Source organism: Leucoraja erinacea, chromosome 7 (assembly GCF_028641065.1).
Source record: "Leucoraja erinacea ecotype New England chromosome 7, Leri_hhj_1, whole genome shotgun sequence".
Classification (NCBI taxonomy): Eukaryota; Metazoa; Chordata; class Chondrichthyes; order Rajiformes; family Rajidae; genus Leucoraja; species Leucoraja erinaceus.
The window spans coordinates 41672942-41693325 of record NC_073383.1 but is presented as its reverse complement, the minus strand read 5'-3'; the positions used below and the strand labels follow the sequence as shown (position 1 = coordinate 41693325).

Sequence of the window (20384 nt, the reverse complement as noted above, 5' to 3'; positions counted from 1 at the left end):
TTGTCGAGTGCCTCCGAGATGGATTCTTAGAGCAACTTGCACTGGAACCTACCAGGGAGAAGGCAATTCTGGATTTGGTGTTGTGTAATGAACCGGATTTGATTAGGGAACTCAAGGTAAAGCAACCATAATATGATAAGTTTTAATCTGCAATTTGAGAGGGTGAAGGTAAAATCAGGAATGCCAGTATTGCAGTTGAACAAAGGGGACTATGGAGGCATGAGGGTGGAGCCGGCCAAAGTTGTCTGGAAATGAACCCTAGCAGGGATGACGGTGGAACAGCAATGGCAGGTATTTCTGGGAATAATCCAGAAGATGCAGGATCATTTAATTCCAAAGTGGAAGAAAGAATCCAAGGGGAGTAAGAGGTGATTGTGGCTGACAAGGGAAGTCAACGACAGTATAAAAATAAAAGAGAAGACGTACAACATAGCAAAGATGAGCTGAAAGCCGGAGGATTGGGAAACTTTTAAAGATCAACAGAAGGTAACTAAGAAGGCAATACCGGGAGAAAAGATGAAGTAAGAAGGTAAGCTAGCCAAGAATATAAAGGAGGATAGTAAAAGCTTCTTTAGGTACGTGAAGAGGAAAAAAGGTTATGCCAAATGTGGGTCCCTTGAAGACAGAAACAGGTGCATTTATAGATGCAGGTGCATTTATGATGGGGATCAAGGAAATGGCAGATGAGTTGAACAGGTACATTGGTTCTGTCTTCACTAAGTATTCTCTCAGATGTACTAGGGGACAGAAGACTTAAGGTGATGGAGGAACTGAAGGAAATTCACATTAGTCAGGAAATGGTGTTGGGTAGACTGATGGGGCTGAAGGCTGATAAACTGAGTTGGATTATCAGCCATGATCATATTGAATGACGGTGCAGGCTCGAAGGGCCGAATGGCCTACTCCTGCACCTATTTTCTATATTTCTATGTTTCTAAATCCCCTGGGCCTGATGGTCTGCATCCCAGAATATTCAAGGAGGTGGCTCTAGAAATCGTGGACGCATTGGTGATCATTTTCCAATGTTCTATAAATTCAGCCACACATTTGGATAGCAGTAACAGGATCTGTCCGAGTCAGCATGGATTTACGAAGGGGAAATCATGCTTGACTAATCTGGAATTTTTTGAGGATGTAACTAGGAAAATGGACAAGGGAGAGGCAGTGGATGTAGTGTACCTGGACTTTCAGGATGCTTTTGATAAGGTCCCACATAGGAGATTACTGGGCAAAATTAGAGCACATGGTATTGGGAGTAGGGTACTGACATGGATTTAAAATTGGTTGGAAGACAGGAAACAAAGAGTAGGGATTAACGGGTCCCTTTCAGAATGGCAGACAGTGACTAGTGGGGTACCCCAAGGCTCGGTGCAGCGACGGCAGCTATTTACAATATACATTAATGATTTAGATGAAGGATTAAAAGTAACATTAGCAAATTTGCAGATGACACAAAACTGGGTGGCAGTGTGAACTGTGAGGAGGATGCTATGAAAATGCAGGGTGACTTGGACAGTTTGGGTGAGTGGGCAGATGAATGGCAGATGCAGTATATTGTGAGGATATCCACTTTGGTGGCAAGAACGGGAAGGCAGATTATCATCTGAATGGTAGGTACACAAAAAAGCTGGAAAATAGGCAACGTTTCGGGCCGAAACCCATCTTCAGACCTATTATCTGAATGGTGTCAGGTTAGGAAAAGGGGAAGTACAACGAGACCTGGGTATCCTTCTACATCAATTACTGAAGGTAAGCATGCAGGTACAGCAGGCAATGAAGAAAGCTAATGGCATATTGGCCTTCTTAACGCGAGGAACTGAGTATAGGAGCAAATAGGTCCTTCTGCAGTTGTACAGGGCACTGGTGAGACCACAGCTGGAGTATTGTGTGCAGTTTTGGTCTCCTAATTTGAGGAAGGACATTCTTGCCATTGAGGGAGTGCAGTATAGGTTCACCAGGTTAATTCCCGGGATGGCGGGACTGTCATATGATGAAAGAATGGAGCGACTGGGCTTGTATTCACTGGAATTTAGAAGGATGAGAGGCAATCTTATAGAAACATATAAAATTATAAAGGGACTGGACATGCTAGATGCAGGAAACATGTTCCCAATATTGGGGGAGTCCAGAAACAGGGGCCAGTTTAAGAATAAGGGGTAGGCCATTTAGAACTGAGATGAAGAAAAAAGTTTTCACACAGAGAGTTGTGAATTTGTGGAATTCTCTGCCACAGAAGGCAGTGGAGGCCGATTCTCTGGATGCATTCAAAAGAGAGTTGGATAGAGCTCTTAGGGCTAGCTGAATCAAGGGATATGGGGAGAAGGCAGGGACGGGATACTGATTGTGGATGATCAGCCATGATCACATTGAATGGCCGTGCTGGCTCGAAGGGCCGAATGGCCTACTCCTGCACCTATTGTCTATGCATCTAAGCCATTAGTGGTGGTCTTGAAGATGGAGCTTCCAAAGAACTTCTAACACAAATATCAAAGCAAATAAGAGAAAACATTTGGTTATTACTTTAAAGGGTCCATAGGTTATCTAACCAGGAGATCTGCTTGCGAACACAATGGACATTCATGCTGTTACACACTCCCTTAGTTGCATGCAAGTGCACTTTCACTGACCCCGTGTCCAGAGCATATCTTTATCGATGATCCACTTGGACAAATACTGATGTTGAACGACTGGATGGGTTGGCATCTCCTCTCCAAGCACATCATTGATGGTCCGCAGGGGGTACCATCCTTAACATAGCCCAGGTCTGTCCCATCGTCCATAATGATGTGACTACCACTGGAAAACAGTAAATAAAAGGACAGTGAGCTTCCACACTTTATCAGACGTCACCTAATGGGGGGGGGGGGGGGGGGGGGGGGGGGGGGGGGGGTTGGGGGGGGAGTCGGGACAGTTTTCAAGGAATGTTTGATTCACAGAAGGGAGGAGAAGGAGGCAGAGCAACGTTTAAGGAAGAAATTCATCAACAGCAACATGCCCACGTAGTCCTTATTCTGAGCCGCCATAGTGAGGGCTCTCCCCAGTCTCAAATTTAGTAGACAAAGCTGGCTAGTAGTTGGGTACGGCTAATGCCACTGGGAAGTGACTGAGAGAATTACAGCTAGGGAAAGAGGCAGAGTATTAGTGGGCCAGCCATGTAATTATAACAGAGGTGCCATTTGAATAGTGTGATGACATTGGGGGTGTAAAAACACATTTCTGCTCTTTTGCAGCTAGTTCTAGACAAGCAGCAGGGCAGATAATGTAGGTTAGTGTATCTGAGCACCTGTTAAGATTGTCCTTGTGGATGAGAAAGGTGACAGCAAGCACAAAGATATTTCATCTCTTTGCATGGTATTATCAGATGCATGCCCATACATAAGATGCAGAGACATACACTATTTAAAAAAATGCATTATGTGTGTGTAGATTATAAACTGTAAAAATACATTTGGGACATTTATTTCCACATATGCACAGGCATAGATTAGGTATGTTACAAAACCTACCTGAATCGCCATTGGGAATCTGCCCACAGCCAGGTCCGCGATTTTGGCGCTGTTTGGAGGGGGGCGGGTTTATTTTTACCAGGCTGTACTAATGCATGTTCAGCCTAGATATCATTAACGACAAGACCCGGTCGCAAAAGGTATTATTAGTTTTATAATGGTTATAATAGTTTAAAAATTACTCCTGATTCCGCAACATCTGTATAAAGCAAACAGGTATGTACCTTATTTTCCATAATGGGGCATATATATAACCCTATATATCAAGTTATCTATAGCGAGTAGCATTTTGGGGTAGTATTTCTCGGCATTTGAGGGCACTAATAGGAACGTTTAAACACTGCCACAGGAACCCCTAGAATGCTGGGGTTCAAGTTGAACACTAAATTCTTCTATTGGCCTATAAATTAATGTAAATTAGATATAAAAAAAGACAGAATTATTGGAGAATCTTTGGACACTTAAATATGGGCCTTTGATTATCCAAGATCACAGCTTTTTTTGTAATGTCCATTGAAATTCAGCCCACACAAAAGCTAATTTTGGTGGCCATAACACTTGAGATAAAAGAGGCCAATGCCAATCCTCGCTTTACTGATGGGATAAATTGCAGACTTGATTTTTAAAACAGTCATTGCTACATAGACATCAGAATGGCCCTCCCTGTACAGTCCTAACTAGCTTGCCCTGCTTGGTACACATGCTGTGGGAGTTTCGATCACTATCACCGACAATGACGGCCTGGAGAACTTAAAATACTTATTTGAACCCGCCTACACAAAAGCTGGTGCAGACAGAGGTAGCACACAGTCAACACATCGTCCCACCTGGCTAAAGGCCCAAGGTAGAAGGAGGTGGGAGTCGCTTCACCGACAATGCGGCCAAAAGGACCCGGCTAATGGGTGCAGAGAAGGTGCCACAGAACTGGCAAAGGCAAAAAGCAAGGAAAGATAACAAAGGGAAAGATAACAGAGGGAGGGGAGATGGGGCAAGGAGAGAGGAAGGGTTAGAAATTCTGATATTATTTTAAATTATCCAATTGAGATTCTAACACATTTGGTTACAAAATGTATGTGCTCCAATAACAATATCCCCAAGTCTGATTATACTACAGATAGAGCAAAGTTCACATAACAGATTTCCTTAATAAAGTACAGGTACACAACCTTTTATCCGAAAGCCTTGGGACCAGACACTTCTCGGATTTCGGAATTTTTCGGATTTCGGAATGGAAGATTTTTAGCGTAGATTTTAACGGTTGGCTCAGTGGTAGAGTGCTCGGCTCGTTGCCGCAAGGTCGCGAGTTTGCGCCTCGATCCCGGCAGTTACTCAGTGAGGGAGGTAGCGCGGGCGGCTTGGAAAGTCTGGAGCGGCTGCCTCCTCCCCGGAGACCGGGGCACTCGTAGCCCTCAGGCCGCGCCGGTTGGAGCTCCAACCCCGACGAACTCGATCTCTGGCTCCGCGGCGCTCCAAAGCCGCTCCGGAGCTTACCGCACGGCGACCCGGTAAGGCATTGCCCGCTTCCCGCTGGTATCCCAGCGCTGCGCCGCCGCTGACTCCCAACATCGCGGAGCTGGGGCTGCGGGCATCCGGCTGTGGGCGGCGCTGGATTTGGAGCGCCGCGGAGCCAGGGATCGAGTTCGCCAGGGTCGGAGATCCAACCGCCGCTCCATTTTCGATGGTAGGCCGCGAGGACGGGGTGAAGAAGCAGGTTGGTGGGATGCTGCCTCTCTGACCAGGTAGGGGACTAAGAATTAAAGTTTCCCCCTTCCCCCCCACCACCACATAAAAAACCTCCAAACTAATTGACTAACATTTAAGCAATGATTTACAGATGTTTAAGTAACTACAGTAGTACAGTAGTACAGACCTGGGTTGACCGTGGGTCGTTTCGGGTCACGTTTGGCGCCAAACGCGAGCTTTGGTGTGCAGACGACATCCTGGAAAAAATGTCCGGTTTTCGGAGCTTTTCGGTTTCCGGAATTTTGGATAATAGGTATTTTGTATTGAAGTGACGTGCCTATCTATCTGTGATAAATCTACCTGTGATTTAACTGTACGCAAGTTTTATATTGGAAAACCCTGTACCCAAAGCAGCCAGTTTCCTCTGTGACAAGTCAATAGAAAGGAATAACTGAAGACAGGTTGAAACTCTCTGTTCTGGCATTCCATGGTCTAGCATCTCCTGTGGGGCATGGTTTGGATCTCTGGTAGAAATGTAATAAAACTACTTCAAACTAAAGTCAAAAATTAACTAACATATGTACTATGTAGCTAAATAACCTGCCAGAGGCAACAACGTTTCAACCTATGGAAACTTCCCTCAGGAAGGGAACCCTCATGTAACCTGGAGTATCCTTAAAAAAAAACCAATTCTCTTGCTCTGGGGAAGATGATCAAGGACATTTTCTGTGGTGTATCACTGGTCATATCCCAGGGGTGCTGGAGTAGAGAGTTTCAATCTGCATTAAGGCTGATATTAGCATTGGTTTATTATAGTCATGAGTACTGAGATACAATTAAAAGAACGTTGTTTTGCATGCTATCCAGGAAGATTGTACCATACATGAATACAACATGCAATGCAAAAGAGAAACAGAGTGCAGAATATACCATTGTATCTGTATTTTTGACCAGTTATCATAATCTGTGATCCTTCCCCCGTTGGTCATCATTTCCTTATAGCCATTGGACTAGTTCAAATTGAAAGAAAACTCACTGATGCACCTACTGTGCTTGTAAAAACTACTCTTCCCACCAATCCCGACTGACGTCTGCCAACCACGAATGCAGGAGACAAAGTGGGGATGGGGGTGGAGGAGGGGTGGATCCGCGTACTGAGGCAGCCCTCCCGATGGCGCAGTTAATGAGACATTACACATTACCTCTACTACCTGCGAGGGAACCCCATTGTTAAACAGGGCTTCCAGAGTGCATGTTTGATATGTCTTCAGCTATGTTTAGAGGAGCAGATGCTGCTCAATCTCAACTGGTCAGACAACATTCTTTATGAGAGAGAAACAGTTAGCACTTAAAGGCAATGGTCGAACTCTAACAAAAAGTCATCAACCTGAAAGGTTCCCTCTTTGTCTTCCCGTTTAGGTGCTGCCTAACCTGCTGAGTGTTTCTGTTTTAGTTTCAGATTTGGAGCCCACCTTTGTTCTCTATGCCAATGGAAGGGTTTGGATCTAAAACTTGGTTGGGAATAGTACATGAGGGCTGCTTGCCAATGTTTATAGTGAATAGACCCTTGGTCAAGGTGCCAGCTGGATCAACAGGCTCATTGTCCGTGGTCCCAACCTCTGAGAGCACTGTACGACACACATTAGAACATCGAAGCAGGAATACATCACTTGGCCCTCAATCGTGCACCCCATTCAATCAAAACATGGATGACATGTCCTCGGCATCATCTCCTCTTAGTGCTAGTTCCCGATGGCTGTCAAGTCCCAGATCTTTCAGACATTCGTGGAAGCAGATGCAGAAAAGTTGACTGCAATGTCAAGTGTTCTTAAGGTCAAGTCCATATCTCCCATATTACCCACCTCCGCTAATCCCAATTACTAGCACTTGGTCCATAGCCTTCCATGCAGTTCAAGTCAAGTCAAGTAAAGTTTATTCGTCACATACACATACGAGATGTGCAGTGAAATGAAAAGTGGCAATGCTCGTGGATTGTGCAAAAAAACAAACTACAAACAGAATGGAATAGAAGTAATGTTCAAGTGTTTGTCTAGAAGATGTTTCTTAAATGTTGCGCGTGTGCGTCCTTTCATCACCCACTCAAGCAGTGCATTCCAGTTTGCAACCACCCTTTTAGTGAAAAAGTTCCTTTTCGGATCCTATCCCACCCTTTATCATAAACTTAAGCTCCCTTGTTTTGAAACCTCATTTCATGAGAGTACTAGTCCATAATGAGCCCTCCAAGACCTTGTTTAAATATAACCCTTCATATTCCAGGCTTTTTAATCCCTGCTGGCATTACTTTGAAGGTATCTACTAACTGTTTTGGCTATGAACACTCAGAAACAGAACGCTCATAAACCAAGCCTGCAGCGTGGTTATTCTACAATACCTAACCTGAGATCAGATAAACTCCTAATCCCACACCCATTTCATTTTCAAGGCTTCCACAATTGCACACTACCCCTGGCAATGGTCACTTCTCAGCTTCAGATAACGCTCTTTCCTCGTGCTTGAATGCTGTTGATGTCCATTGCATGTGTAGACGGACACTTCTTTCAGTAGCTCCATCTGAACTCACGGCAATCATGGGCCCAACACTGTCGAGGGGGAAGGTTGTCGTTACTTACTGTTTACTGCATTGCAGCCACTTATCGCCCTCCTTCCCACAGTTCCCTTTCTCGGTACCTTCCGTGTTGAGCTTCTCGTAACAAAACTTGTCCGACCCTAGGGCCTCTGCAAAGTAAGAAAGTTGTAAAAATCCAACCTTACCCTTAAATATCTCTGCTCAAATGGTGTAATGTGCCAGAGCTGATCAGAACGATTGAACATGGGAAAGAAAAGTAGACCCTCGGGTCTAGAGCAACTTAACCACATTTATAAGCCTCGGGGATCCCTTAATCTTGAGGGAACACAATTCTAGTCCTCACAATGTAATCCGTTCAGGCCTAAAGTTATTTCACTGCAAATTCAAGGCATCCTCACCAAAATAAACAGAACCTCCACTCCTTACTCTCTATTAGTTTTAGTTACTGCCAACACTACTAAATTTAATGATTAAATGCTTCCAAACTGTAACCTATGATGACAACCTTGATGTGTAGACCTTTGGTTGAGCTCCAGGGCCTTACCTGTTCCGTCAACATGACCATGTCAGCTTCTCCTGTCTCCACCACCTCAGTGTCCCACCCAGCAGCCTCCGTAAGCCTAGGTTCATCTGCCGCAACAACCTTACACGCACCCAGGTACTTTCTTCTGCAACCGCAGGAGATGCAACAACTGTCCCTTTACCTCTCCCCTTGACTCCATCCAAGGACCCAGACACTCTTTTCAGGTGAGGCAGAGGGTCACTTGGACCTCCTCCAACCTCATCTATTATATCCGCTGTTCCTGGTGTCAACTTCTGCACATCGGCAAGACCAAGCGCAGGCTTGGCGATCGTTTTGCTGAACACCTCCGCTCAGTGTGCCTTAACCTACCTGATTTCCTTGTTGCTCAGCACTTTAACTCCCCCTCCCATTCCCAATCTGACCTTTCCTCCATTGTCAGAGTGAGGCCCAGCGCAAATTGGAAGAACAGCACCTCATATTTTGCTTGGGTAGCTTACACCTCAGCGGTACGAACATTGACTTTGCTAGCTTCAAATAGCCCTTGCTTTCCTTCTCTCTCCATCCCCTCCCCCTTCTCAGTTCTCTCACCAGTCTTACTGTCTCTGTCCCGCCCACTCCCGGCATCAGTCTGAAGAAGGGTCTTGACCTGAAACATCGCCCATTCCTTCTCTCCGGAGATGCTGCCTGTCCCGCTGAGTTACTCCAGCATTTTGTGTCTACCTTCGATTTAAACCAGCTTCTGCCGTTCTTTCCTACACATTATAGTTCCTTAAGTAAAAACATTGTCAAAGCACATTTTTCTGAGTTAAAGGTGCCATATAAACACATATTCACTGTAGTTGTGTTAACTATCTAACAGTCGGCCCCATATTCTGTTGAATTTGTCCCAACTGATCACTCATGGGAAAACAACATCCTCTCACCCGACATATAGATAGATGTCTGATCTTTCAACACCTCTCCTTTTAAGAAGTTGGGGATCGTAGGGAGATGCCAATGACCTTACAGCTGGGGTATCCAGCATGATGAATGTATAGTCATAGTCAGTGAGGTACTATAGCATGGAAACAGCCCATTCTGCCCACTGAGTCCGCATTGACCATCAACCACACATTTACACTAATCTCATTTTATTCTCTCCACATTCCCGTCAACTCCCCGCAGGTTGTACTACTCACCTACAAACGAGAGGCAATTTACAGCAGCCAAGTAACCTACCAACCCGCATATCTGGGATGTGGGAGAAAACTAGTGTCCTGAAACAACGCACGTGGTCATAGTTAATTTCTATGCTTTGCATGTGAACTTTCTGACCAAATAGACAATAGACAATAGGTGCAGGAGTAGGTCATTTGGCCCTTCGAGCCAGCACCGTGTTCATGTGATTATCCCCAATCAGTTCCTGTCTTCTCCCCATATTCCCAGACTCAGCTGTTTTTAAGCTCTTTCATATAATTCTAAGCTCACAACACCCACACTGACCTTCAACTACATGCCTTCACTGGATCTTGAGGGGTTCCAGTCACTCAGCTAACAACCCCAAGCCAGCTCCAGCACTCTCATCTTCCACTCCCCATTCCTTCACTCCTCCCTCTATCCTCCCCCTGCATTCTCTGCAACTATTAAGCAACTCTGCTCTGTGCTCTGGCCCTCAGTCCATAAAGCGAGGCCACGACTGTCGAGATGCTGTTCGAACTTATCCCTGTTCTGATTTCCCTCTCTCTACAGACACTGCCTGCCCCACTGAGAAAGCCCGACATTTGGTCCGGCGCTAGATGAAGGCGGAAATCCTGAGAACGGCAGCAACAGAGGTGGTCTCCTTACTTGAGCCCCAAATCAGTTTGCACTGGTTGTCTCTCGTTTTACACTCCCCATTGAAGCAGCGGCCCTGCAAGATAAGAAACATCCATGGTTCACTTGGAGTACTGAGGAGTAAAACCGGCAACAATGGTCTGGATGAAGAGCAAGGTCCACTCACCTGGTTCAAGTCACAGGCGTATCCATCCTGCTTGTGGAGGTTAGGCGGGCACTGGAATAAATGCATAATTAGCACAATTAAAATTCACCCGGGGGGGGGAGGTTGGGAGGATCATTATTCATTCTGTTATGCTGCTGGATGGAATAGAACAGGAGCAAGAGTGGGCCACTCCATTCAATATAATCACAGCTGATTTATCTTAGATATCTCTCGGTGTCAGATCCCTCAATTTTCACTTCTTTCAATAATTGATCTCCCTCCACTTTAAACTCTCTGGACTGGGGAATTCCAGGTGTTTGCTATACTTTGCCAGAAATGTTTTTAACATACCTCAATTTTAAATGACCATCCCTTTATCTTGAACCTATGAAACTTCTACATCGTGGTGCATCACAGCATGGTTTGGGAACAAGCCCCCAAGAAATTGTGGAGAAATGTGGACACAGCCCAGACCATCACACTAACCAATCTCCCTTCCATTGACTCAATTTACACCTCATATTGCCTCAGCAAGGCCACCAGCATAATCAAGGATGAGTTGCACCCCAACCACTCTCTCTTCTCCTCTCTCCCATCAAAGGTATAGAAGTGTGAAAACGTCCAGATTCATGGACAGTTTCTTCCCAGCTGTTATCAGGGTAACTGAACCATCCTACCAACAAATAGAGAGCAGTCCTGAGCTACTATCTACCTCATTGGAGACCAATTGGACTATCGCTGATCCAACTTTACTGGACTTTATCTTGCACTAAATGTTATTCATGTTATTACCTTTTCCATGTATCTGCACTGTGGATGGTTCGATTGTAATCATGCATTATCTTTCCGCTGATTGGTTAGCATGCAACAAAAGCTTTTCAATGTACCTCAGTACATGTGACAATAAACTAAACCCCTTTCATCTGCCTTATTCAAGAATCTCCCACAAAACTGGAAACGTCTCGGCAACTGACCTGGTATGTGATGCAATATGCAACTGGCTAAAATCAAGATAAATAAAATTCCACAGGAATGCAGTGGCACATAATTCCCAGCCATGCTGGGCCATGGTTTTGGCATTGTGCAAATGAACAGGCCAAGGTGGATACGCAAGCAGAGTAGGACACAGCAGTAGGACAGCTGGAATCTGCTGATAACAGGGTCACATTTGTGAATCGGGTGGGTTACTTCGACAAGTTGTTTCTGCTGAAGAAATGGCTTGAGAAATCCCTCTCTGTTTTCAGCAACCATGCTCCCTCTTTCAAGTATCCGTTATTGTCATTCAGGCCTTGCAGTCATAACATAGAATAAAATAATAAAAACACACAATAAACACAGATTTAACATCCACCACAGTGAGTCCACCAGGCACCTCCTCACTGTGATGGAAGGCAAAAAGTCTTAAGTCCTTGTCTCTTCCGAGTTGTTCTCCCTCTGTGCTGAGGCGATCCAGGCTTCCGATGTTGTGACCCTGCCGGGTGATGGTAAGTCAGTCCCGCGGCTGAATCCGAGCCCCGTGAACGGGCCGGTTCAAATTCCGCGGCCCAGGATGATCGAAGCTGCCACCCTCCAGTCCAGCGGACAAAGCTGTTGTTGCGGGAGCTCCGGATAAACAGGTCACCAACCTGTGATCTGCGAGCTCCCGACGACGTCGTCCACTGGACCCGCAGACGAGCCTCCGAGGCTTCGAAGTCGGGTCGCAGCCGCCGGAATGCTACCACAGCCCCGAAGTCGGCCAGCCTCGCGTTGGTAAGTCCTGGCTGGCTCCGTTTCCAGAGCCCCGAGGTCGGTCCCAGTTGGAGGCCGCCAGCTCCGCCATTAGGCCTCAGCGCAGACAGAGATGGAGATCTGCGCTGATGCCTAATGGCGGGGATACGACAAGAAAAAGTCTCATTCCCCCGAAGGAAGAGACCAAAACCATGTTTCTCCCACCCACCCCCGCACATACACAACCTAATAAACTAAAATGAACTAAAACAGGACAAAAGAAAACAACCACAAAAAGAAAAAAACAGACAGACTGCAGGCGAGACGCTGCTGCTAGGGCAGCGCAGCCACTTCCAGAGTGGCCGTGGAGCGTGGAGACAGAATGATACCAGGAGCTAAAGAGTTAAATCACGAGGGCTGGTTAATTGGAGCATGCTGGCATTTCCCTCAAAACTGAAAGGTGTAACTGAAATTATTTAGATGAATGACATTGGTAGGAGATAAATAATTCAAGAGTAAAGGAGATACACAAAATCACAAAGCCAGGCAGCCTAGCCTGCTGAGTTTCTCCGGCAATTTTTGGTTCAGGATTATGGCATCTCCAATCTCGTGTGCCTCTAAACAAAATCGTAAGTCTTCCAGGGCCAGAGAAAAGGGCTCATAGTCATAGAAAATGGATATGGTGGGCCAAAGTGCCTATGTCCATTCACCCCATTTAAATTAATCCCATTTTCCATAAATTGGCCTGTAGCCTACCATGACAGGACGATTCAAGTGCTCATTCATCAACATTTCTTAAATAGCTTGAGGAGCATCTATCTTCGCATCCCAGGCAGTAAATACTAAATGTAAAAGTGAAAAAAAAAATCCTCCTCAAGCCCTCAGTGAACCCCCACCCCTTATCCCTTTACCTTAAATCTTTGCCCCCCCACTTCGTCACTATGTGTGTGTACTATTGTGCGATTGAAATGGGCTACTCCCATCAGTCCTCTACTCCCTCACACCTCTGAGCCCTTGCTTTTCACTCAGACAGATGTACCTGGCCCACATCTCCGGTGCAGAACTCGGCGATATCGCAATCGTTCACAGCATCTCGACAGTCGTAGCCTCGCTTCAGGAACTGAGGGCCAGAGCACAGAACAGTTATTGGCCTTTGAAGAGGACCAAGACAAAACACGGCAAATAAACATGGCCTGGTCTCTGACACAGATTACATTGGCACATAAACACTGTCACAAATCCCATGACTCATTTTTTTGACTATACTTCAAAAAGGTAGTGCTTTAGGGCGCTTTGTATAAATGCAAGATTTAATGACTCTCCTCGCAGTACATTTACTTTTGGTTTGCCCTGTGGATCCACTCCTGGTGTTAACATTGGAAGAACGTTTTGGTTTGAAACAGACTTGAGATTTTGTGCAGCAATCCTTTAGCATTTAACAATTACGTGTGACTACAAGCAGCTATATCTTCAGGAAGAATGTTGATGATCAATGATGTTTTATATATTATCTAACAATTACAACAGGACTCGGCCCTAAGTGAGACTTTTTTTTTTGCCTGCAGCAATAAACATGCCTATCCAATTTATTTTTTAGCATTTCCACTGGAAGCTCAATTACAACACTCTCAGAAGTCCCCTATATTCTAAACTTTGTCCCCTTATGTTCTTGTTTGAACTATTGAGCTACAATGGCAGCTATATCTTCAAAGAGATACCTCCCCAAACATTTGCGCGCTCCTCTAAAGGCCAACTTATTCAACCTCTCTGTAAAGTTGTTGAAAACCCAGGCAACCCTAGTAAATCTCCTCTGTACTCTCTCTATTTTGTTGACATCCTTCCTATATGGCGCCAAAATTGTACACCATACTCCAGATTTGGTCTCCCTGGTGGAGATTTTCATTACATCCCAGCTTCTTTCATCCCAGCTCTATTTCCTGTAAAAGCTCACAGAACTGTCCCATCCCCTATTAATGCTACCATTAGCTCTCCACCCCCACCCCCAAATTACCTACCAACCTGCACATCTTTAAGATATAGAGAAAACCAGAGCACCCTAGGAGAAATGCCACAGTCACTGAGTGAATGTGTAAACTGTGTGAATGTAGCAAGCAGCAACTGAGTTTGGGATTAAACCCAGGTCTATGGCACTGAGGCAGTGGCTCAATAGCAGTTATCCCGCAGTTGCTCTTCTGAAGCATTTTGAGGTTCATGACGTTATGCTAAAGGTGACCAAAAAACACAAGTTACTCAACGCCCAGCTCTTGATTCTGTGATCTTCTCTGTTTCAAGTCACACGTACTGTACCTCTTCAGTTTAAAGATATATTTGCATCTATGGAAAATATCCTTGTGCTTCAGAGCTACACAACTAGCAGAATGAAGATCACTATTCCAAAATAGGTACACTTGGGATTACGGTGCCCTGAAATTCAGAAACAGGACTTTCCAGACAAACTGTGGTGACAAAAAAAAAAACAGAACTTCCTTGGTGTTTTTCAGCTCCTGGCACCCTAACCCCAGTGTGAGTGGGGAGATCTCAAGAGATCGGGATTGGTAACAGTTCTAGCCAAAAGGGCAGTTTAGCAACTGCCATCATGTGGCACAGGAGAGTTACTACCTCACAACACCAGGGACCTGGGTTCGATCCTGATGTTGGGTAGTTTGTATGGAGCACACAACCCATTAATGCCTGGATCAATGGGTTAACTGGTCGCTGGACATTGCCTTGCCTGTAATATGTAGGTGAGTGGAAGAATCTTGCAGTGGGGGCGGGGGATGTGGCCGAGGGAGAGAGGGTTTATGGGAAGAATGAAAAATGGGATTAATGTAGGATTAGTGTAAAGGGGTGGTGATTGATGATCAGCACCGACTGCCTTCCTCTCTCATATTCACAGATAAACACACACCCCCACACATCTTGCTTGCAACAACAGGAGTTAGACATTCCCCCCTTAGAGCTCCCTCCTGTGGGCACATGCAGAACTTCATTGAGATTCCACTAGGAATCTGCAGATCAGTTGCCGGTAGAACTGAACGTAGTAGGTAAATTGGGGACGCCCGCCATTCCTGCACTCCCATCACCCAGCCCCAAAATGGCTAAAGTCAAGGAAGAGCTTCCTTCACACAGTCCAGCCACTGTCACAGTCTCCTCAAGCAACCAGACTAGCCTTGTGAGAAAAGAAACGCAGTGAAAATCACCACCACGTAAAGATGCCAATCCCAATCCCAACCAGGGAACAGCTACCACCTGGCCACAGGTGTGACTGGAAGACCTGGAAGTCCCTCAATAGGCTTCGTACAGGGATGGGCCGATGCAAGACCAATATGAACAAATGGGGCTTTGCAGATGCGGCAGGCACAGAATGTGAATGTGGAACATCTGTACAATCCATGCCACACCTACTAAGATGCCCACTTCTTGGTGAATAATGCTGCCTGGAAGATCTAGCGGTGGCAAACTAGAAGGCTGTCCACTGTGTAAGAGCCTGGCCAAACATTTGAAACATAGATGATGGACACAAAAGAAGAAGATTGAGATTGCATTGTACTGGGCAATCAGCTACCTGGCAAGTGTGATTGCAGCAGGGTCCATCGCTGCAGTGCGCACCATTGGCAAGGGAGCATTTCTTACAACAGGTCCCAAAGCATTCCTGTAACAGAAATAAGAAGTCATTGTCAAACTTGGAAAATCAAGATGGAAATTACACAGCAACTACATGTTAAACCCACACCACACCAGTGCCTATCCGACTGGAATAATCAACACCCTTCTCCCTCACCTCATTATCTAGATTCCCTTCATGCATTCTAATGCATTGTCCTCCCCCCTCCCTCACGGCGGTCCCCCACACCGGGTCCTCCATTGTTCTTCCTCCTCCCTCATGGTGGTCCTCCACGCTCTCATCGGCCGTTGACTGCAGATCGACCCGTGGGGCATCACCGCCACCACGAGGCTTCACCACCGCCTGGGCCCGTAGCCCAGCTTCAAGCTTCCTGCACATCACTCTGGGGAATAAAGCTTCTATCTCCATTAAGTGTGAACACCCAACTGCATCTCTCCTTCGTCACAGAATCACACAGCAATGGAGTCAGGCAACACACAAACAGGCCCTTCATACCACTGGGGTGTAAGCTACACAAGTACATTGACATTTCACTTGGATAGATTACACCCAAGCGGTATAAACATTGACTTCTCTAAAGGAACAGCACCTCACATTTCGCTTGGGAAGCTTACACCCCAGCAGTATGAACATTGACCTCTAACTTCAAATAGCCCTTGCTTTCCCTCTCTCTCCATCGCCTCCCCCTTCCCAGTTCTCCCACCAGTCTTACTGTCTCCGACTACATTCTATCTTTGTCCTGCCCACTCCCCTGACATCAGTCTGAAGAAGGGTCTCAACCCAAAATGTCACCCATTCCTTCTCTCCAGAGATGCTGCCTGCCCCGCTAAGTTACTCCAGCATTTTGTGTCTACCTTCGATTTAAACCTGCATTTGCAGTTCTTTCCTACACAAGGTTGTGCCTGCAAGCAGGAGCAGGGATCCACCAACTCTATGAAGTGCACGTACTGTTTATATTCATTGTCAGAGCATAACATGGTTGCTTACTATGCCAATCCTGCCATTGACCTGACCATCTGCACACACTCCATCGGAAAAGGACTTTGAGTAGTTGAAGCACAAAGCAGACCTTGAGAAGCAGGAGCAAAAAGAGGGACACACACTCGAAACTTACCATTCGCAGCCCACAATCGCATTCCTCCCCGGACTCCACGTATCCATTTCCGCACTCCGTGGCTTCAAACAACTACAAAACAACGGAGGGAGAGCAGGGGAAGAAACGTAACACAATCATCACTCAGGATAACAGTAAGAAAAAGATAAACTGAGAGCCGATCAGTTCTTTGGCAGGTGTGCCATGCACCAATGAATGCCCTGAAAGCCAGCACAGACTCGATGAGCTGAACGGCCTGACATGACTGATAAGATATTAAAATACGCCTCTTCTTGAGCCTGTTGATACCAAATTCTAATAAAGCCCAGCGGTTCACAAGGCTTTGTGTGGCTGAAGAAATAAATGATGACATCAAAAACTTGAGCAGACAGCAGAGAATTGATCAGCTCAGGTTGGGTAAGAACAAAGGGAAGTGGTTGTGAGGGGTTTTCAGGACCCACGTGAAGCTAGACTCCTTAAGCTGGAACCAAATCAGAGAGCTTCCTTTCAGGTCCAATGAATTATATCAAACCTGTTCATACAAGTAACCCAAGTTGGTCACAGGACGTATACACTGGAAATCACGGTACGGCCTCCACACATCCATGACACACCTTTGGAAATCACTGGCATTTCTGGGCTTCTCGGAAGTAGGAAAATTGGGGTGACACAGTGGTGCAGCTAGCAGACCTGCTGCCTCACAGTTCTAGAGACCCAGGTTCAATCCTGACCTCCGGTTCTGCCTATGCGGAGTTTGCACGTGCAATCTCATGGGTTTTCCCCGGTTACTCCAATTCTCTTCCACACCCGACATGTGTAGATGGGTACGTTAATTAGCTGCTATAAATTGACCCTGGTACGTAGGTAAGTGGTAGACCTGGGGGAAATGATGAGAATGCGGTGGAGAATAAGCCAGGATTAGCATAAATGAGAGACACAAAGTTGATGGGCCGAAGAACCTGTTTCTTTGCTGTATCTCTCCATGACTCTGCAATGTACATACTAAGTCCCAAAGTTCAATTACCGATTAGTTTGTTTTTCATCAGTAATTCAATGACTTCTAATATTTTCCTTCTGAGTGCATTTGGTGTGGAAGACGTTCGATACGCTTGACTTCATCGATCAGGGTATTGAGCTGAAAGAGTTGGGATGTCATGTTACAGCTGTACAAGACTTTAGTAGGGCCACATTTGAGTACTGTATACAATCTTGTTGCTCTGCTCCAAGAAGGATGTTGTTAAATTGGAAAGGATGCAAATAAGATGTATAAGGATATTACTGGGTTTGAAGGGTGTGTGTTACAATGAGAGACTGGATTTTTTTTTCACCACAGAGTGCAGGAGGCTGAGAAGCGACGATGGAACTAAATCAAATCATGAGGGGCATGGGTAAGCTAAACAGCCAGACTTTTCCGCAGGGTAGGAGAGTTCAGGTGAGAGGGAATAGTGTTAAAAGGGGCTTGAGGGACACGTTTTCCTCAGAGGGTGGTGCACCTTTAAAAAGACATGCCAGAGGAAGTGATAGAGGCAGGTACATTTACAGCATGCCTTAAAAAAAGATATTACGGTTGCAGTGTTCCATTCTCCCGTGACCGCGCGGCGTTTGTGGTTGACCGCGTGGATTTTCTCTGGTTTCCCCCCACATGCCAAAAAGGTGCAGGTTAGTATGTTAATTGGCTTCTGTAAATTGCCTAGTGTGTGGGATGCAAAAATCGGCACAGTGGTCAATGGCATACTCGGTGGGCAAGATTTTGCATTTTGCCTTAAAACACTAAAAGCAAGACTGAGGTCCAAACCTGGCACTAAGCTCTCTTTTTCCCCCACATTCCCATTAATTCCCCAGTCTGTGTACCGAGGTACAGTACAATTAACCCTGTGACCGCTTTGGATTTTCAAGGGAAACCCACACGGTCAGAGGGAGTACATTCCCATCCCACATGCCTAAGAAAAGGTGCAGGTTTGTATGCCACTGTGATGTTAATTATTCTGTAAATTGCCCTAGTGTTTGTATATTTGGATGCAAAAATCCGGGATAAAACCGAAAACTACCGGCAATTGGGTGATGTCAATGGTCAAAGCTCGTGGACTCGGTGGGCCGAAACGAACACAACCCATTTCTGCATTTTATCTCTAAACTAAAACTAAACTAAAAGCAAGTGTGACAAGTTCAATTAAGCAACTTGGTTGGCATGCATGGCTGGCAGAAAGCTCTCTTTTTCCCCACATTCCCATTAATTCCCCCACGATTCTTGCACTCACGTACACGCCAGATGTAATTTACAGTGCAATGCAATCGCCGTGCGGCAACCCACTAACAACATCGCGGAGCGTCTTGGATTTGGTAGAGTTTGTCCAAAAGGCCCGCGGCCGGAAAGCCCCACACGGTCAAATCCAGGGACGCTACATGTTGGGGAGTCGGCGGCAAACTCCCATAGCGCTCACTCATTCTGAAGGTTGGGATTGAGCCTAAGACACTGGAGCCGTGAGACAGAGGATCTATTAGCTGTGCCACTGTGATGTCGAATGTATGCCAATATACATTGCTGATCTAGCCTGTTTGTATATTTGAAAGTACATTGCTGCAGTTTTTGCTGTCACTGGCATCATGGCAAATAAAAAAACTGTTCATTCTTTAAAGCGTCTTTCACTGTTAAATGTTGTAAGGCACAAATTAAAGGTGCAGAAGAAAATAAAATGATTACAGAATCTCAAGTCGTTTTCCACTCTTTGGTGCAATATTGGTGCAATATTCTATTACGCTGCCAGTTCTTTTTCAAAGCTTCTGCTGCATAATAACCTAAAGCTTGACTCAAAGCAGCAGTTGTAGCAAGGGCAGAAAAATGTTCAGAAGGTGATTTTAGTCAGTAGGGTGGCCAATATATCTGGCCAATGTACAGCAGAGAATTTGAACCAAAGCAAGCAGCATCTTTATATGTTACCAGATTTTTCTCAGCAAGAAAATATTCATCCACTAATTTAACAGCTTTGAATTTGAAATTCCGTTCTATAACAGTACAAGAATAGATTTATAATAAAACCAAAATCTTACTCAAACAATGTAGGATTTGCAGCAGATACTTACACAAAAAGAGTCTGCATACACTTCACTGCCACATTATTTCATCCATTCAAAGAAATTCATTTTATTCCACCCATCACCCTGGACCAAGTCGTTTATCTCTTTCTTATTTTGATGAAATGGTCCTGGACCTGAAACATTAACTGATTTTCTCTCTCTAATTGCTGCAGATTTTCTGATTATTTTTAGCATCTGCAGTTTTTTTGTTCCCATTTTTTGGAAAATAGCTTGCTAGTTGAATATTGTCCTTTAAGAAACTGGTCATATAGAAACATAGAAAATAGGTGCAGGAGTAGGCCATTCGGCCCTTCGAGCCTGCACCGCCATTCAATATGATCATGGCTGATCATCCAACTCAGTATCCTGTACCTCCCTTCTCTCCATACCCCATGATCCCTTTAGCCACAAGGGCCACATCTAACTCCCTCTTAAATATAGCCAATAAACTGGTCTCAACTACCTTCTGTGGCAGAGAATTCCACAGATTCATCACTCTCTGTGTGAAAAATGTTTTTCTCATCTTGGTCCTAAAAGACTTCCCCCTTATCCTTAAACTGTGACCCCTTGTTCTGGACTTCCCCAACATCGGGACCAATCTTCCTGCATCTAGCCTGTCCAACCCCTT

General features: G+C 45.4%; 1 protein-coding gene across 2 annotated transcripts in view; it reads right to left on the bottom strand.

Moving 5' to 3' along the window:
* LOC129698917 (disintegrin and metalloproteinase domain-containing protein 23-like) overlaps positions 1 to 20384 on the bottom strand; it is a 135554-nt gene that overhangs the window by 23194 nt on the left and 91976 nt on the right. For both annotated transcript variants that reach the window (XM_055638351.1, XM_055638352.1), the window contains exons 16-22: positions 16703 to 16774; positions 15529 to 15615; positions 13003 to 13083; positions 10278 to 10328; positions 10124 to 10187; positions 7820 to 7925; positions 2628 to 2796 (exon numbers count right to left, since the gene is read on the bottom strand). In XM_055638351.1, coding sequence (XP_055494326.1) covers positions 2628 to 2796; positions 7820 to 7925; positions 10124 to 10187; positions 10278 to 10328; positions 13003 to 13083; positions 15529 to 15615; positions 16703 to 16774 — 630 coding nt within the window. The remainder of the gene's footprint in view (positions 1 to 2627; positions 2797 to 7819; positions 7926 to 10123; positions 10188 to 10277; positions 10329 to 13002; positions 13084 to 15528; positions 15616 to 16702; positions 16775 to 20384) is intronic.